The sequence below is a fragment of the Phyllostomus hastatus genome, unplaced genomic scaffold (assembly GCF_019186645.2).
Source record: "Phyllostomus hastatus isolate PE091 unplaced genomic scaffold, TTU_PhHast_1.1 phas_scaffold_182, whole genome shotgun sequence".
NCBI lineage: Eukaryota > Metazoa > Chordata > Mammalia > Chiroptera > Phyllostomidae > Phyllostomus > Phyllostomus hastatus.
The window spans coordinates 20,006,684-20,025,318 of NW_025334013.1; the positions used below are offsets into that span (position 1 = coordinate 20,006,684).

At 60.0% G+C, this 18,635-nt stretch overlaps 1 protein-coding gene across 4 annotated transcripts in view; it reads right to left on the bottom strand.

Annotated features, from left to right (window-relative positions):
* COL16A1 (collagen type XVI alpha 1 chain) overlaps nucleotides 1-18,635 on the bottom strand; it is a 49,811-nt gene that overhangs the window by 14,183 nt on the left and 16,993 nt on the right. For 3 of the 4 annotated variants that reach the window (XM_045859499.1, XM_045859498.1, XM_045859501.1), the window contains 25 exons: nucleotides 18,272-18,307; nucleotides 17,950-18,057; nucleotides 17,509-17,631; nucleotides 17,357-17,410; nucleotides 17,107-17,148; nucleotides 16,727-16,762; nucleotides 16,587-16,640; nucleotides 16,348-16,416; nucleotides 14,225-14,278; nucleotides 14,107-14,133; nucleotides 13,322-13,381; nucleotides 13,092-13,139; nucleotides 12,906-12,959; nucleotides 9,510-9,563; nucleotides 9,262-9,294; nucleotides 6,781-6,897; nucleotides 6,653-6,694; nucleotides 6,464-6,550; nucleotides 5,780-5,824; nucleotides 4,807-4,851; nucleotides 3,051-3,104; nucleotides 2,457-2,510; nucleotides 1,888-1,941; nucleotides 294-338; nucleotides 126-179 (listed from right to left, as the gene is read on the bottom strand). In XM_045859499.1, the coding sequence (XP_045715455.1) occupies nucleotides 126-179; nucleotides 294-338; nucleotides 1,888-1,941; nucleotides 2,457-2,510; nucleotides 3,051-3,104; nucleotides 4,807-4,851; nucleotides 5,780-5,824; nucleotides 6,464-6,550; nucleotides 6,653-6,694; nucleotides 6,781-6,897; nucleotides 9,262-9,294; nucleotides 9,510-9,563; nucleotides 12,906-12,959; nucleotides 13,092-13,139; nucleotides 13,322-13,381; nucleotides 14,107-14,133; nucleotides 14,225-14,278; nucleotides 16,348-16,416; nucleotides 16,587-16,640; nucleotides 16,727-16,762; nucleotides 17,107-17,148; nucleotides 17,357-17,410; nucleotides 17,509-17,631; nucleotides 17,950-18,057; nucleotides 18,272-18,307 (1,449 nt within the window). The remainder of the gene's footprint in view (nucleotides 1-125; nucleotides 180-293; nucleotides 339-1,887; nucleotides 1,942-2,456; nucleotides 2,511-3,050; nucleotides 3,105-4,806; nucleotides 4,852-5,779; nucleotides 5,825-6,463; nucleotides 6,551-6,652; nucleotides 6,695-6,780; nucleotides 6,898-9,261; nucleotides 9,295-9,509; nucleotides 9,564-12,905; nucleotides 12,960-13,091; nucleotides 13,140-13,321; nucleotides 13,382-14,106; nucleotides 14,134-14,224; nucleotides 14,279-16,347; nucleotides 16,417-16,586; nucleotides 16,641-16,726; nucleotides 16,763-17,106; nucleotides 17,149-17,356; nucleotides 17,411-17,508; nucleotides 17,632-17,949; nucleotides 18,058-18,271; nucleotides 18,308-18,635) is intronic. The other variant, XM_045859502.1, reaches the window with a different exon arrangement.

The following is an 18,635-nucleotide window of genomic DNA, read 5'->3' on the forward strand; positions in this document are numbered from 1 at the left end:
CTGGGAGGCCAGCGCTGGTCCGCCCTCCACCAATGAGATGACCCTACTCCTCCCACCCCACCCCCACTTCCCCCCAACCATCCGCTGTGGCCAGGATGGCTAGCCGCGTCCTAGTTGCCACTCACCTGGTCACCCTTCTCACCCGAACTCCCTTGGGGTCCTCTTTCTCCTCGGGGACCCTGTCATCACAGAGGACAATGCAGCTGGAACTCAACCTTCCTGCCTCAGATATTGGGGCAGCACCAGGACCCAGGGTCTCCAGGTCCACATCTCCCCGCCCCTCCTTTACTCACCGCTGGGCCTGGGGGACCTGGGAGGCCTTCAGAACCTGGTGGGCCCTGGAGACCAAAAAAAGAGAGCAAAATTGATCACTCTGACTGGAGGCGTGGGCAACGAGAGGACGGGGCAGAGGACGGATGGGGTGTAGAGGCAGGAGGTGCGGTGGGAGGCCCCTCTAGGCCAGCAGGACTCCTCCCCCTGGTCTGTTCAGGCTTCCCCTCTCTTGTCTGAGCTACTGGACTAGCCTCTTCACTAGTCCTGCCCGCTCCTGGCTCCCTGCAGTCCAGCCAGCCACCGGCTGCCCTCTCTTCTTCAGCGTAGCTTGGATTGTAACACTCTTGCTTCAAAACCTCCCATGGTTCCCCGCTGCCGCCTGAATGAGGATCACGCTGGCCACCAGTGCCAGGTGGGAGGCATTCTGTGATCCGGTACCGACCCCCCACCCCTCCCCACTCGCTTCCCTCCCCCTTTCTTACCTTCTGCCTTGCTCGGTTAGCCCACTGTGTCCTGAGACACTTCCCACACCCACATCCTGGGCCTTCGCACAACTGTACCCTCCACTACAACGCCCTCCACTGTATGAGTGCCCTCATCCCACTAGGTCTCTCAGATCATTAGATCATCAGACGGCTCAAAGCTGTTCCTTCAGCGGCCCCAGCCATGGTCTCTCCCTCCGGATTCCCCAGTACAGACAGCCACGTGCCCCTCCCCCACTTTATTTGGGACTGAGCTCAAACGGGTCGCCTCCTCAGAGACCTCCCTGGCCTTCCGAGTTACAGTCCAGCACGCCGCTCCAGCCCCTCTCCTAATTCCTCCTTCGGTCTTATCTCTCATTATTTGTATGTGTTTATTTGTTCATCTGTTCCCTGCCTCCCCCACTGGAATGTAAACTCCGCAAGGGCAAGGGACTCAATCACCCATTCTACTCACCACAGTGCCCCCAGAGCCTGGCGGGTGACCAGCAGGCCCACGAGAAATATTTGTTATTGAATAAACACACGGCGGGGCCTCGCTGACATGGGTGAGGGGGACGGTAAGGCTAAGGTTTGGGTGGTTTATCACAGGAAGACTCGGGGTTGCAGGCAGGCTGCACCCTAAGTCACTAACTAGCTGCAGGGCCCTGGGTGAGCCGTGCCACCTCAAGAGCCTCAGGGTCCTGGTCTGACAACAGCCTGGCTCCCGCACGCAGCGCAGGCCTGGCTCTGCAAAGGGTGGGCCTGGGCTTGGGCGCCTGCAGCCGGCCAGGTGGCCGAGCAGGGTCTAGATCCCAGGCCTGGGCCTCTCTGCCCACCCCTGTCAGCCTGCCTTTGCTGGGGTGGGAGTGGGGGTGTCTCCTGCCAGCTGACTCCTGGACCCCTCCCCTTGGCAGCCCGAGGCCTTTGGCTCCATGAATCCTGCTGAGGTTCTCCTCACAGCTCTGGCCACCAGCCTGTGCTGACTGCTTGAGATGCAGCTGGAGTGACTCAGGGGGCAGGGAAACAGTGGTCGTGTGCCCGCCTCACAGGCTTCTGGGAAGATCTCGGTGGCGGCGGTGGGGGCGGCAGGCAGGGACCGGCTCTGTTTGAAGCCCTGCTCCCACCCCCGCGCTGGGCTGCGACACAGACTCACCGATTCTCCCTTCTCTCCCGAGGGCCCAGCGTAGCCTCGCTCCCCCTTGCTGCCCTGAGAAGTGAGCAAGGAGAAAGGAATTAGCCCCACGGCCTGCCTGTCACGGCACTAATGAGAGGGGTGGAGCCTGCGGCCTTACACGACTGCCTGCAGGGAGAGAGGTGGGCTGCTCCTTGCCTGCCACCACCGTCCTCAGTGGAAAGAGGGGACACGCCCACCTAGCAGGCTCCTGTGTGGGGCAGCACCTCCGTGCTGTCCCTCCAACTCTCTCAACAGCCCCCTCCCCCAAGCAGATCTCAGTCTTGCTGGGGCCTCGGCCTCCCAGGGTGCTCTGAGAGTCTGGCCCTCAATGTGCAGCGACAGCAGTGACAGCCCCCAAAGCAAAGTGGTGGCACCACGCCATACTGCCAAGGGGGCTTCCGGGACGGGGGGTGTGCATGGACGGCCTGGCAGAGGCGTGGGCCAAGATGCTCGGAAAGGAAGGAGCTGCCGAGGGACGCCCAAGCCCGGTCCTGCCCTGCCCACCACCCTAAGGCTCCAGCACCCCCGGGCCAGTGCCTCTCACTCACAGGCAGTCCTGGTGGGCCCATGGCGCCTGGGTAGCCAGGTTGCCCAGGAGCACCCTGCAAAGAAAGGTAGACGTGATTGGCCCCCTGACATTTCTGTTCCCCTTCCCAGGAGAAAGGGTGGCCAGAGCCAGCATGCCTGGAGCCGCCATTCGGCAGGCACCCGCCCAGGTCAGCCACCACCGAGGGCCGTTTCCCCAAGGCCCAGGTTCACTGGGTCTCGACTGCCACCGAGACCCTGGGAGCTGAGCCAGAGGCGGGGGCCCAGAACCGGGGGCCCAGAGCCGGGGCTGACAGGGGCCAGGGAGGGGGAGTAGCAGGGACCTGCTAGTGCTGCAGGAAGCATGGAGAACAGCCCCTAGGGACATCTGCGGAAACCAGGGGACAGGGGTGTTTGCCCCTCACAGGGGGATGGGCCTCCTTGGAGCCTGAGGTGGCATGCAGACCCCCATACTGAGAGAATCGGGGCCGGGGGGCGACAGTTTCAAAAGCCAGAGTCCACCTCCCATCTTCCACACAGCAGCCACCCTGGGACCCCCCCCCCCCGTCTCCTCAGGGTTCTTCATCTATCCCTGCCCCCCACGGGCCGCCTCTTACCGGCTCCCCCTTCTCCCCCGTCAGGCCCCTGAGGCCTCGCTCTCCTTGAAGACCCTTGGAGAGAAAAATCATGAGCAACTGCAGGAGACGGCTTTCCCCACCCAGCCCCTGCCCCCTGCCCCTGCCCCGTAGCCCTCCGTGTCCTTTCCGGGCAAAGATGGGGGCTGCTGGTGGCCCTCTAGGGTGCCCAGCAAGGTGTCCATACGGTGTGTGTCCTGGTAGGGTGACTGTCATCTGTGGGTGCCTCTCAGAAGCACAGCCCCCAAGACAGGTGACTGCAGAGACATGTCCCCCAAGGTGGGTGACTCCCAGAGGGTACCTCTGAGGCAGGTGACTGTCGCTCGTGTGCCCTACGACAGTAATTGGGCGTGCCTTCCAGAGGGTGACACAGGAGAGGTGTCCCTAGAGTGATGCTCGCCCTAAAATGTACCACTGGGCGCCCAACACTTACCTGTCCAAGTCCCCCTCCCTCCCCCAGTCAAAATCACTTTCTTTTGGGGACACAGGGGAGAGACATGGGAAGGCTGCCTCCAGAGCAGTCCCTGTCACTTTTCGGGGTAGAAAGGGATAGCACTGTCAATCAAGGCCGGAGCTCCCACCCCAACTCCTCGCCCTGCCCTTCGCACATTCGCCGCGGCAGGAAGGGGCCGTGTCCGTCCCTCCCCCCTCGTGCCCACGAGAGACGGCGCCCAAACCTTTCCACAACACAAGACAGATGGCTAGACGGACAGATGGCCCCTTCACCCAAGCAAGCAGGAAAAGACACGGTCCGGCCAGGTGGAGGGCGTGGGGACAGATGGAACTGCGACAAGGAGGGGCCCGGCTCCCCGGGCCGCGCTACCAGGCCGGGGAGGAGGAGAGCCAGGCCCCGGGAGCACACAGTCTGACACCCGGTGGGTTAGTTTCCATGACCCAGAGCAAAGTGAGGGTGAGGATGGTTCAAACACACTTGTGGCGATGATGAAGGCGGAGGAATTAAGGACGCCTGGCAGAAGGAGCAGACCAAGATGCCGAGAACAGAGGGGCAGGGGCCCCGACTCTCAGAAACCCCACTGGCTGGCACCACATGTCCAGCCTTGGAGCAGACTGGGACTGGAGCCAAGGAGGAGGAGAGGAAGAGGAGGAAGCTGAGAGTTTCCTCCAGCACGCTGGGAAAGGTGCAGGCACCGGCACCTTCTGGTCCCCGGGGTGCCTCCGGACAGCCCTGCCGAGCAGCAGGGCGGCGAACCTGTGCCAGCCTGCAATGTGAAGCCCTCAAGCGTTGGCATCTCTGCCAGGCTCAGCGCCAGGCGCCTGGCAGGGCCCCAAGAACGACTTTCAGCAAATCTTCAGTGAACACCAAAGGTGGGAGAAGCGGGAGGCAGAAATGAGAAGGGAGAAATAGAGAGGGCCCCTAGAGGCACCGGCTTAAAATAAGCGTATAAAATAGCTCCAGAGGACGTGTGGAGAGTGATGTGCGGTTGTGGGAGAGAAAAGGGAAACAAAAGCGATGGGGGTTGGGGGGGAGGGCGGTGATGAGAGAAAGAAAGCAGGAGAAGTAGGAGAAGGGGAAATGACAAGAGGGCAGACACTGGGGAGATGCCCAAGCTGCTGGGCCCTCAGGGAGCCCGTGTCGTTAGCCACCATGCCTGCAGGGGGACAACAACAAGCGAACATGGAGGATGGAGGTGAGGCCACGACAGGGAAGGAGACAAGCAAAAGCCACAGAGACCTGGCTGGTGGGGGGAGGGGAGGTGGAGCGGCACTAGGTTCTTACAGGCAATCCGGGGGAGCCAACGGCACCAGGAAAACCTGGGGGGCCCTGGTGGGAGAAACAGGCAGGTCACATCTCACAAGCTCAGTCTCTCTGGGGCACAGTCTGGGGCTGAGGGGTCGTGGGAGAGGTCACGGGAATGTTTCAAGGCAGCTGGAAAAGAGGCTCTTTGGAAGTCTTGGGCCAGAGACGCACACTCCTCCCCTTGGCTCCAGGGAGAGTGGCTCCGCCATCAGCAGAGATGAAGAACAGCCCCCAGAGTCAAGCGGCCCTTCCCAAGTCTTCCCGGGTCTAGCTGAGCCCCCGTGCTGGGGCGGAAGCCCCTCCCGCCTGTTACCTGACCTCCGGAGCCCGCAGGTGGGTGGCTCCTGCTCCTAAGATAGTTCCCACCAGCCTTTTTTTCTCCAGAGAAAGCATTTTCAGTTCCCCCAGCCTTTTCTAATCACTTCTATTCTCCTGCCATATCAACACCACAGAGGACTCCAGGGGGATGCCCCTCGTCTGGCCTTCGGAGGCTTGTCCTAGAGGTGGCCCTACAGAGCAGGGCAGGGCAGCTCCATCCCAGCCCCTGGCCCCTGGAGGGACTGGTGTCACAGGGGCATAGAGAGGTCTGGCCAGGCTGCCACATGCTTCCCTGGCTGCAGAGAGCAAGATCCAGCAGCCTTGGTGCCCCCCACTGCCTAGGCCAGCCTGGGTCCTTTATGCAAAACACAGCAGGGATGGGGGTGGGGAAACACAGATGCACCCTGGAGGCCTTCTCTAAGCAGGACCACTGGCAGAGCGGCAGATGCCCAGGGGTCCGGTGGTGGGAGTCCACGGTCCCCATAGACACTCTGCCGAGAGAAAGGAGCGGGCGGTGGAAGTTTCCTCTTTCTGCCCCACGCAGCTTCCTGGTCACATGGCAGCAAAATGGTTTTCAAGCACTAGGACCCCTCTGAGAGCTTCTCAAACAGGCCAGGATACCCCAGATACTTACAATGGGGCCTGGAGGACCCGGGGAGCCCCTCGTGCCGGGCGGACCCTGCAAAGGAAGCCAAGGGAAATGGATGAAGAGGCTCAGGCCCCACGGAGCCCGGGGTCTCAGCGGCCCCCCTGGCTCGCCATGGCTGGAGTCTGCAGGCAGCTGATGTCAGAGCAGGGTGTGAAAGCTGGTGTCAGACCTTGCATTCAGTTCACTGAATCATCCAGAGCATGTCTATTGAGCAGCTATACTGTGTACCAGGCGCCGGTTCAGGTGCTGGGGACACAGCAATAAACAGAACACAAGAACCTGCGCCTCGTGGTGCTTACACTTCGGGGGGAGGCGGGCGGTAACAGACAGAGCGGAGGCTGGCGCTTGGTAGGTGCCTGCGGAATGCTCTTAACTGAAGGAAATACACAGCATGTCAGACGGTGACGAGCGTGATGCAGACAGAGGCGGCAGCTAGGCCGGGGAGGGAGGGTGGCCCGTGGCCCGAGAGCAGCGAGGAGGCCAGCGTGCGAGCAGAGCAGTGAGGGCAGAGCAGTCAGGGGCGCCAGCTGACCTGAGCCCTCGGGGGCCCCTGCAGGACTCCCAAGAGACAGGGAGCCCCTGGAGGGCCCGATGACACTGGGCGGCAATGGAACTGCCCTCGGGAACTAGGGGCCGCTGTGCGGATGAGGGCCCAGCCCCTGGTCTTACCTCTTCTCCTCTCTGGCCGGGCAGTCCTGGAGGACCGGGCAAGCCGGGGCTCCCAGCACAGCCCGGGTCGCCCTCGCTGTTGTCTCCCTGGAGCGGAGGGAGATGGTGGGAGTGAGCAGGCAGGGGCCCTCCCTGTGGGGTTCATTGCGGGTGGGGGGACGTGGAGGGGGTAGGCGAAGGCCTACTCACCCGGGCCTCCTCAGCTCGGGGGCGCTCCCGCTCTATGAAGCACTGTGAGGGGCAACGAGAGGCTCTGTCGGGTGCGGCCACGGGGGGCTCTCCCTGCACCAAGGCTGCCCCTGAACCCAGCCTCTTACCCGAGCACAGTTGTCAAGGCCTGGCACGCCAGGGATGCCCTGGTCTCCCTTCTCCCCTTTCTGCAGGAGGGCCACTGGGCGGGCTGTCTGCCTCTGGACACAGTCCCTGCAGAGGCTCTGAGGAGGGCAGGGCGACGGGCATGGGTCTGAGATGGCCGGGAAGGGCCAGACGGAAGAACCCTGCCTGGACTCAGCCTGCGCACCCTGCCTGGCTGGCAGCCCTCACCCACCCTCTCCCCCTCCCCAGCCATGTCCCTGAGGCAGCTCTGCTCCATCCTCAGGGGACGCAGTCCCAACACTGGCTTTGAGTTTCCTCCAAGAAGCAGCACTGGTGGGCCCCACCAAAGCCACTTTCCAGACAGGCGTATGGGAGAAGGCAGAGGGGCCCACGGAGGGACCATCTGTCCTGGTTGTTCCTGCAACCTGCACCCACTGTGAGGACGTGCCACGAGGGTTTAGGCTGAAAAGGCCGCTCTGAACAGCTTCTGCGGGAGCAGGGGAAGCAGCTGCAGGAGCTGCCAGGCCTTTTGCAGACGCCCTCAGGGGTGGAGTCTGCCTTCTGTCCCAGCAGGTCCCAGCAGGTCCCAGCGGTCAGAGACGCCCAGTTCACTGGGCCCAGCAGTCTTCTCGACAAGAAGGTCTTCCCCTTCCCTGGGGGTTTCAACCTCTGTGGGTCACAGAGCCCTCTGAGAGTTTGATGGAAGCAATGAGTCCTCTTCCCCCCAAAAATAAAACCCACTAGTAAAAAAAGTAGACTACAGTCTCAGAGGACTGGGGAGCCCGGAGTCTCTGCATGGGCTGGTGGGGTGTCCGTGAATCCCTGGGCAGAAGCCCCTGCTCTACCCTCACTGTTCCCTACACAGCCTGGTGCCACAGCTGTCACTTACTCAGCACCCACATGCCAGTCATCGTAATAGGCCTATGCACATTATCGCACTGGACCCTGACAGCCAGTGAGGCAGGTCATCTTAGCAGCATTGTGGAGATAAGAAAGCCCACACTCAGAGAGACAGCGTGACTTGTCCACAGTACCGGGGAGCTTGGACTAAACCCTGGCCTGTCTGAGGCCAGAGCTGGTGTCCAGTCCACAGGCCCGGGCTTCCTCTGGGCTGTGCGCACATGTGGTGGCGGGGGCTCCTGGTCTGCACTCCCTGGGGTGCCCTCTGACCCCTCTCCAGACAGCTGCTTGGGCCCCTCTGCAGAGCACTTGGTTAAGAAGCTCTCAGAAGAAGTGCTGCACGGAGGAACATTAAGTCCTGCATGAGCCGCGCATCGCTTGCCCAGGGGCGGGACTTGGAAGAGCCCAGGCTGCCGGAAGCCCGGGGCAGAGGAGCTGGGGTTTCATTGCCACAACCCCACTGTGCTCTGACACGTAACCATTGCCAGGAGGCTCACCTGGCCTCAGGCTGCTTCTGGAGACGTCTGCCGTCTGGGGCAGCGATTTTCAATCAGTGGGACGCAAGAATTTTTAAAACCTGCAACACCTGACTATTTAGTCAGGGGCACTGACCTCTTTCCCCTTAAGAGTGGCAAACAAAAAAAGACAACAGCCAACACAACAATAGCCGTCCGGTGTGAATGAATCAAAATCATACCTATTTGTATGTCAGATCAGCAAGAATGTATCTTTTGGTGCGCTGCGCAATTTTAAAATTAGTTTTTGTGTCATGAGGTGAAAAAGGTTGAAAATCTCTTGGGCTAGGGCAGGATCAGGGCAGGCACACCCCCATGCCGTCCTGACCCAGTGGGGAGGTGGGATATCCAGGGCACTGACTAGCCAGTGCTAGAAGGTGGCAGGACAGGGGACTCTGGTGGCCAAAGCTTGGGAGGGACCCCTGAGGATGCTGAACTGGAGGAGGGAAAAGTTCAGGTCTCATCTCCAGAGGCAACCGAGCAAGGAAGGGCTGTGTCACCCTTGGTTCCCAAGGGGCAATCTCAGCCCAGCTTGAGAGGCCAGACCAAGCTACACCCTTGGGTGTGACCTTGACACTGTCTGCTGCCCCCGCACAGGTTGACTCTGCCTCCGGGCTCCAAGTCCCCTTGCACCTCTAGAATTGCTTCTGGAATCCCCTCTCCTTCCTCGATTCTTCCTGGATTGACCAGAAGATGGCTGAAGCCTTCTCCAAGGCCCCCACCCAGTCTTACCATAGAATGCAACCTGGGCGGGCAGGCCTGAGATCCCCCCAGTGCACTTGCACCGGACTCCCCGCTCTGCTCTGGGTGCTGCTGGGCCCTGGCCTGGCGTGACCAGGGTGGTAGAGGGCCTCACTGGCTTTGGGATTGGAGCTGCCAATTGCATCCACTACATGTACCTTCTCAGGGTTCCTTCAAACAGGGTCCCTTCAGCAGGCATCGCCTGAGGGTTAGTTAGGAGCTAGACCCTCTTATACATGCACGGAGTTCACGTTGCCCACAAACAGCTCCATCCGCAGCTCTCTCTGCCGCCCCCGCCAGTACCCACCCCCCTTCTTACCCTCTTACCTGAAGGAGGTGCTGTTCAATGGGTAAGGACCCCTGCAAGAGACAGATGGGAGGGCTCAGGTGGGGGAGGGAAGGGGGGGAGGAGAATTATGGCATCAGGTGGAGCCATGGGAAGCCACGTGCCATCCAGGCTTCTCCCAGCCTTGGAAGAGGGACCCCCCAACTGATGCCACTGCAGCTCAGGGTGCTGGCCTGGCAAGCTCAGCCCTGGGAAGGCAGCTGGACAGTGAGTCCTGGCCAGCACCTACCAGTTCTGCAGGCAGCCCGGGCTGTCCCGGCAAACCGTTGTTTCCAGGCACTCCCTGCAGCCAAGAAGAGACACCAGTGAGTGGACTCCGCTCTCTAGCCCACAGGGCTCCCTGCTCCATTCCCACCACCCCCGTTGCCCCTTCCCTTCATTCTGCAAAGCTGAACCCATAGTCTTAGCTCGAAATCTCCAGATGCGTTCATAGGGTGACCCCCGCAACCCAGTCTGACAGGGTGTTTTTTCTCCACGGGTTACCGGAAGTCAGAAACTAGGCACAGGGTCTTCTACATAGTATGTAACCATTGCTTCTTCCTGTGCTAAGTCCTTTTCCTACATTTTCTCATTGAATCGTCACAACTCTATTGGTGAACTAGCTGTTATCTCCATCTTAAAAACAGAACAAGAGAGGATGAGTAACTGCCACGGTCACAGGGCGAGCAAGGCACAGAGGTGAGGCTCAGAGTGAGGACCGCTGGCTTCAACGCCCCTCGCAACCACGACGCCGGCATCGCTTCTCAAAAGACCCTCCCAGGGACACTCGCCCACACAACAAGGTGGAGCCTGGGGAGTCAACCTAGTTAGGGGCCCATTCCTGCTACCTGTGTAATGTTTAGCAGGTTTTGTCAGAGAAGAAACAATCTCTGTGCCTCAGTTTCCTTACCTATAACACAGGGTTAGTTGACAGTGAGGCTTAAAAGGAGACCAGAGCTGGAAGGAGCTTAGGGCGCAGCCTGGCACGCAGAATGCTCCCAGGAAAGCTTTGCCCCGGACTCTCTGCTCACCTGGCAGACTCCCAGTGTGCATGTGCATATAAAATGCCCCATGGAAGTAGGGCACATGCTCGCCTTCGAGTGCCCAGTGCCCAACGGGGAGGAGGCATGCACGAAATACGCGTGGAGCGGGCACACCCCCGCTCACCCTGCTCTCCCGGCACAGGATTTCCCTGGCCGGGGCTGAGAGCTGGCCGTCCTTCAGGTCCCAGCTCCCAGTGAGAGAACATGCACCTTCTCCCACCAGCCCACCGGCTTTCAGGCCAGGCTCCACCGGGCCTGGGTCAGACCCCATGTCAGCCCCGCTGCCTCCTCTCACACCACCACCGTGCCATCGCCCAGCCCTATTCATTCTGTGTCCTAAAGGAGTTCACGGGGGGAGGTGCCTAGAACAGTGCCTTGGGAAGGGAGAAACACCTTGAACATGTTCATTGTAATTATGCCCTAAATTCTTATTCACCCCCTGCTCCACTCTGCATTGCCCGTGTGTTAGTTCAAGCCTGATTTTCTGTGATTTTCTTTCCCTGCCTCCCAGAACTAAAACGCCCACCTATTGTTCTACTGCAGCTGTGAACAGCTGTTAGCTCGCTGTCTACTAGCTCTCTAGCCTTGGGCACATTTCTTAAGCCCTGTGCCTCAGTCTCCTCTCCCGTGAAATGGGTGAGGCTTGCATGATATAACCAAGCAGTGGCCTCGGGCCAGTAAGTGCCGTGTGTCTCCGAGCCAGTCTCTGCACACGAAGGAGGGGCTGCAGCAGACGACCCGGCCTGGGCGGCAGGACCTGCGCCCTGCCTGGCACAGGGCAGCTGCCTGTCAGAGGCAGCCTCAGCCTGGTCCCCAGTGCTGGCACTGGCAGAGGACTCTGGTGCCTGGGACCACCAGGCCCAGCAGTCACTGTTCTCTGCCTCATTCCCCCAGCATGGCTTGGCACCGCTCACACTGCATCAGCGTGAGCTGGTTAACGGATCACTTTGAAACGACTGCCGTGCTTCCCCAAGCAAACTGCAAGCTCCCTGCAGACAGATTCCTGTTTCCTGGCAGGAGTGCAACAGGAAGCCCTGATACTTGGGAAACGTGTAGCTGCCCCTGGGGGCCCAGAGTTGGCTCCACTTCTGCATCTGGGTGAGACAGGGAACTGTGATCAGAGTGGAGACTCCCATCAGCAACAGGGGTGCATGTGTGCACATGAGTATAACACTTCCCAATCACCAGAGCCGTGGGGAATACAGTTTATAAAAAGCTTCCCTGTGATTCTGCCCTCCTTCTTCAGGTGAAAATCACCTTTCCAGGAGCTGAGAGCCAGACATGCAGCAGCCACGGTCTGTGCCTCCTAGGAGCCCTGGGAAACTCGGCCTGCTGCGCAGGCCACTGGGGAGCTGTCCCGGAGGGCGGCATTGGGGAGAAGTGCTCTGCGCGGGGAAGCGCAGCCCAGCACCGCCAGCTCCCAGCGGGGTGACCTCAGCCAAGGTTCTTCCCTCTCAGAGCCCTGCTTTGCCCAGCTGCGGCTTACAGATACACCACCTTCCTACTAACATTGATGTAAGGCTCCAATAAACGAGAGAATGGATGTAAAATAATAACAGTAGTTGTCGTCGTAATGATGGTGAATGCCTTCTAAGCACCTACCATGTGCCAGGCACCGTTCTATACACTTTGCATGCATTAGCTTGTTTGAAATTCACAATAGCCCCATGAGGTACACGCAGTAATTATCTGCACTTAACAGATGAAGGGCTGGAGACAGGGAGAAGGTAAGTAACTGGGCCAGCATCACACAGCTAGCATATAGCACAGCTGGGATTCAAAGTCAGGCTGCCAAGCTCTGGGACGCCATGCGGTGGGATCTCAACTCTAGCCGCTCTCTCCTCACTATCCCTGGCCTCCTTGCCGGAGGGGGCTCATTGCATTCCCCGCTCTGGCCTTTGCACCTGCCGCTTCCTGTCAGGAATACTCTCCCGTGAGAAAAAAGCATAACAAGTCTCACTCCTCATATTCTTTAAGTCTCGATTCAAATGTTACCTTCTGTTCAACATTTTCCCCACATCTCTTCCCTGCCTTCCTCCCGTTTTCCATTCCCACTCCCTACTTTATCTTTCTCCTTAGCATGTATCATCTCCTGACATACTATATTCCATTTATATTTATCTTGCTCATTGTCTGTCCCTCTGACTAGAAAGCAAGCTCCAGGAGAAGAGGGATTTTTAATTCCGTCCACTGTTTTATCACCAGCATCTAAAAAAACCAAAAACCAAAAACAATCCCTGGAAAATGGCAGGTGTGCAAGAAACAGGTGGAACTCTGCACCAGTGTAAGAAATGTTTTATCTGACCCAGATTCTGGGTTCCTGTCAGCTGGCCAAGGCCTGGGCCTGGCATGGGTGTCAGTAGGGTGGCTGCGCTACGGCGCAACAGGACATTCCTTGAAAAAAGCCCGGGAGTGCTCGCGGCCTGCCCCAGGGGTCAGCGGGCCCTCCACAGCACCCTTGGGAGCAGGAGCACAGAGGAGTGAGGAATGACAGGTGTGCGTGCTCAGGGGCCGGTGGGGAGGGGGAGGGAAGCAGCACACCCTGGGGTCCAGCACAGAGCATGCGCCTTGCCTTCCAAACTCATTCTCCTACCCCCATTCACCTGCAGCCCAGGCACCCCAGGGGGGCCTGGTGGTCCGGGAACTCCTGGGGGACCCTGCGGGAGAGAAAAGATAGTCAGACCCGGAAGAAAGCGCTGCCCCGTTGCTGGGGGCAGCCGTGGGAGGGCGGGCAAGCCGGGAGGCGCTGGCGGACAAGAGGAGAAACAGAGGAGACAAGCGACACACACCTGCGGGCCCGGCTGCCAGGAGCTGCCCATCCAAAGTCCCGGAGCACCCTGGGTGGGAGTGGGGGTCGCAAAAGGGGAGAGGTTACAGGCAACGTCCACACCAAGCGCAGGGCTGCGTGGGGAGGCAGCTGGCTGGGGCGCAAAGCCCTGCGGGGCTTTTGCGTGTTGGGCTGTGGCGGGAGGCCAGGCCTCTCCCCCTGGCTGGGGGGAGGGCGCTCAGCACCACTTACCGGCATGCCAGAGAAGACAGGGTCTCCTCGGGGGGGACAGGAGCACTCCCCGGGCTCGCCCTGGAAAGACAAGGGCCTTTGTCAGAGGAGAGCAAGGATGAAGGACCTTCTGGAAACTGACAGGTGGGAGGTGGCACAGGCACAGGGGATGGAGAGGCCAGGGCTCACATCTAGGACCTGCCTCTTACGATTGTGCACTTGGGCAGCCTGTTCAACCCCTTGAACCTCAGTCTCCTCATCTGTAAGGTGGGGGTAGTAACGCCAAATGCACAGACTGCCACGAAGATGGAACAGACCAGTGTACGCAGAACTCCCGCCCGTGGGGGGCACTCAGCAGACAAGGGCTGCTGCTCTGCCTGCATTTCCAGTTTCACCGCCATCTGCGGCAGCCCAGGTGTTCTCACCTCCAGTGCAGCTGCAGCCCTGCCTGCCGGGCCCTCCGCTCCTGGTCCCTCTCATCTCTGCCCTTTCACCGCTAGTCCTTCCCCACCTAGTCCCCGTCCCTGACTCAGCGCCCACGTCCACTCAAAAATGCAGCTGTCCCCTGCCCAGGGGGGATTATGGAACTCTTTGGGCCTCCTGGGATCCTGATAGAGCCCTGGGTCAGCACCCAGGTAAAGTGGGGAGCATTCGGGGCTCCTGCTCCCTGGGACCAGTGAGCTGGGAAGGCAAGGAGACCAGGACGGTCCCCATTCTCCAGGCCCAGGGCTACTAGCATGTACATAGGTTCCCTTGGGTGGCAGGACTGTAGGGACTGCTAATTTCCCCCGAGAGATGGGACTTACCTTCTCTCCCTGAGATCCTTTCTCACCCTGCAGGGGAAGAACACAGGAAGATGAGTGGGTAAGGGCGTGGAGGCAGGGCCAGCTGTGGCTTCCTGCAGCCTCGAGACGCTATACTCACGGGCATCCCTCTGGCTCCCGGAAGTCCAGTCTGTCCTTGCTGCCCATCAGGTCCCTTAACAGAGAGAGAGAGCCCAGGGTCAGTGGTTGATGCTACACAGCAGCCAGCCATCAGCCTGCCTGCAGGGAGGGCCATGGGACAAAGAGAAGCAGCGCCAGGCCCCCCTGGAGCCGCATCCGGGTGCCCCATTCTGGAGGACGAAACTGAAATGCAGGGGACGGGGGAGGAGGAAGGAGGAAGAAGCCTGGTATTCCCTGATCACCATCTTAGTGTCACACTTCCCGGCTGAGCGCCCGTCAGAGAACGCTGGCTGGGATCCTCGGCCCTGCCCCCAGGGCAGTGCTGCTCTGTTTTACAGGTGAGGACACTGAGGCGGAAGGGGGTTTTGTGACAGACCCAACAGCATGACTGCGCCAGGCCTGTGCGGCCAGAGCCCCTGCCCTCCCCTTCGCCCTTCAGTGCTGGGCACATATCCTCTCTGTCACAAAGGTTGTGTCTCAGGCTATTTATTGCAGCTCCTGTTCTATCAACAAGAAACGGGAAACTCTGGGAGGCTGGCACTCACCCAAGGTCACAGCTAGTGAGTGTGGGGCCAGGGCTGGGGAGCCTCCTGGATGCGATGCAGGCTGGGGGAGGCCAGCCCGGCCACACAGGCATTCTGACGGCTGCCGTCCTGGGGGATGTGCCGCCCTCACACATGGGACGGGAGGCTCCCCAAGGACGAGGAGCACCTTCACCTTGGCCTCTGCTTTGCCCCTGGAGTCCCCGGGACGGGCAGGGAGGGACCGTGAGAGTCAGCTCTGTGGGGCAGTGCAGACTGGCCGCAGGGGCCTGGGCAAGCCCCTGGCCCCTGTGGGCCACACAGCACCCTCAAAGGAATCCATCAGTGATTCCCAAACCGGGGCTGGAATTTCTCTAGGGATCCATAAATGCCAAAAAGTTACAGTTCACGGGGCGATTTTCTACACTGCCAAAAGCCCGTGAAAAATTTCTACCATTTGTTCACAACCTGGCATAGCCCCGGCTGGCTGAACGGTGACATTTTTTCGAGTTAGGCCAGCATTATATCACCTTGCAAAATTCTAGGGGGTTCCTGTGAAGCTGACTGTCACACAGGTCTTTGATGAATGAAAACGAGGAAATGCATTTAATATTTCTTAACTGATGCAATTAGCTCCACAAACACAGCTTTCAGGACACGGGACTCATCGGTGGGACAAAGATAAAGGGGGGCCTTCGTGGGCTGGACATATTGCCGGTCGGGGCGGATCTGTGCCGTCCAGCACGGTAGCCTGTAGCCACACGGGGCTATTTCGATTCAAATGAATTTTAAAATTGCTTTAAAATCCTCACCCAAGGATAAGGTTATTGATTTTTAGAGAGAGAGGAAGAGAGGACGAGAGAGAGAAACATCAGTGTGAGAGAGAGATCCATTGGGTTGCTTCTGGTACGTGTCTCGACTGGGGACCGAACCCACCACCTTTTGGTGTACGGGGTAACACCCCAACCGAGCCACCAGGTCAGGGCTGAATTTGTTAAAATTAAATGAAATGTAGATTTTAGTTCCTCAGTCACACTAGCTACACCACGAGTGCTCGACAGCCACATGTGGCTAGTGGCTACCGTCTCCAGCAGCGGGAACAGAGTGCTTCCATCCTTGTAGAGAGTCCCACCGGGTAACACTGGTTTAAACAACCCCCAACTACACCGAGGCTTGAAGCAGGGGCGGGGGAGTTCACACAGCGGCTTCGAGTCAGACAGAGCTGGGTTCAAGTCCCAGCTCTGCCTCCTCGCTCTCAGGCGTTCAGTTTCCTTGTCTGTGAAACAGCGTGAATCAATAGGGCCGTTCCCAGGCAGAGCGGTTGCGAGGATGGAATGACCCCTGTTTGTTTGGAGCTCAGCACAGGACCTCAGCACAGTCGCTGTGCAGAAAACGATGGTGATCGGTACCGCCCTTGCTCAGGTGGTCCTCCTCCTCCGAGGCTGGGCTGAGCGGAGACGTCTCTGCTCCCATTCCCCACACTGCCGGGGGACAGGCCGGGGCAGCCCCATGCCCTCTTCCCAGCAGCAACGCCCTGGGTCCCAGCAACAGCCCCAGCATGGAGCACAGAGAGGACCCTTACCGGAGGCCCGGAGACACTGGCACCAGGAAGTCCCATGGGTCCAACGGCTCCTTTCACCCCCGGAGGTCCCTGCAGAAGAGGGCACAAAGGTTGCAGGGGCAATCCGGCAGGGGAGACACATCAGGCCAGGTCTTGGGCAGCTCTCTGACAGGCATCACTTGGTTCCCATGTCCCCTGCTCCTGATGCCAGGCCTCGTAGAAGCACTGCAGGCCTAGTGCCCAAGGAGGCAGAGGCTCACCTTGGTACCCTTCTCTCCGGCAGGGCCAGGTGGTCCTCGAGGTCCCGGGAACCCCTGCAGATGGAAGCACGGCTAGTTATCCTTTATCCTAGAGTAGCCCCTCCCCCTGCCAGCCCCCTCCAGGCCCAAGGCAGACGTACCTGAATGCCAGGCAAACCCTGGGCTCCAGGTTCCCCCTGCAAGTCAGAGAAGGCAGACTGGGCCACACCCGTCCAAGCCAACCTGCCCCCTGGCCCTGCCCCACTGGCAGACCTGGTCTGTGGTGGGTTGTCTGCCAGCCCTCAGAAGAACACCCCAAGAAGACCCTGAGGGTCAGAGAGGCAGGGGTCAAAGCCAAGATCCTGGACAGAAGCAAGGCTAAAGCTGCTGCACAACTCTACCCCAGAGCGGTGCCCTGGAGCATGTGGGAGAGGGCAGAGCTTTGTGGTTTTCCGGGTAGATGGGAGTGGACAGCTGGCCAGTGGCAGTGTTGTTGGGGGAAGGGGTCAGCGGGCAGGCAAAGGGGAGGCTCCAGACTCACCTGGGGTCCCTGGGCTCCTATTCCTGGAGGCCCCGGCTCTCCCTGAAGAGACAGAAGGACATCCTTGTCTTGAGAGCCCCACTGACACTTGACCACTCCCACAGCCCCTCCTCCTTAACCTCCTCCACCATTTCTCCCTACTCCATAGCTAATCTCCATCCCCCACCGCAGCCGACTGCCCCCAGGTATCTCCCCACCCCACCCCCACCCACACATACCTGCAGCTCAGGTCCCCCATGCTCACACCTACCTGTACGCCCTTCAGTCCTGGGGGCCCTTGAACTCCTGGGAGACCAGGCTGGCCCTAAAAGACACAGATGGCCCATGGGTCCCACAGAGGAGAGGGGGAGAGAGAGGAAGCCCAGGCAGGAAAGGACCAGAAGGCAGGCAGCCCGAACTCACCGGTTTCCCAGGCCGTCCCATGCCTTCCGGGCCTGGCTCTCCTTTGGGGCCTGGCTTCCCAGGCAGTCCCACCACGTCAGTCAATGCCCCCTGCAGGCTGGGGCAGGCCGTGCAGCCATCACCCTGGTCAGAGATGGGCATAGCCGGGAGTGGGTGAGCCAGGCCAGCCTTCGGGCCAGCAGGAGGCATGAAGAAGGGGGGTGGTCTTTGTGCCCCTCTGAGAGCTCTGCCCCTCTACTGCCCCCGCCTCAGCCTGGGAGATCAGATCAGACACCTGGCACTCCTGGCTCTCCTCCTGCCTCAGGAGAGAGCAGAGGCGCCTCCACCCAGCACTTCTGGTGCCCTGGGAGGCTCACAGCCCAGCCCCGCGGCCTCCCCCGCTCATACCCTGTGGTCTGATTGCTTTTTGTTCATGCAACAAGCTGCCCCCGCCTGACTGACCTTCTCTCCTTTTGGCCCCACGGGGCCCCGAACCCCAGGCTCTCCTGACAGTCCCGGCTGCCCCGAGGTGCCAGGCGTTCCAGGATCTCCCGGATTTCCTGCGTCACCCTGTAAGGAGTAGGGATCGAGGAGGGCAGAGGTGACCCATGGGGGGGCAGGCTGTCCTCTTGGGACCTGCAGGCACTCAGAGCCCATTGCTGGGTCTGGGGGTCTGGGGACTGGGCAGGGAGAAGAGAGTGGGCACGGGGCAACCAGCAAAAGGAAGCGGAGAGGGCATCCGAGAAGGGGAGGTGCCCGCCCAGGCCCACTGAGGCTTTCTCACCTTCTGCCCCTTCAGGCCACGCTCTCCAGCCTTGCCCTGAGGAGAAAGCATTGGCAGCACCCGCTCACTTACACCAGACACCCCTAAGTGGCCGACGCTGTGCGAGGCCCAGGAAATGCAACAGTGTACAAAACAGACCCAAGTCTCTGCTCTCAGTTACTGTGTGGATTCAGAGAAAAGATTTGAGCCAGACTCCTGCCTGGGTGACCCTAGGCAAGTTCCTTATCCTGTCCGTGCCTCGATGTCTTCATCCGCCAAGTGGGGATGACCAAATAGCACAGGTGTCTCCGCGGCAGGGCTCTAGAGAGGTTAGATGAGCTGATGCCGTGCCGCAGGGTCGGCCGGCTGTACACATTGTCAGCGT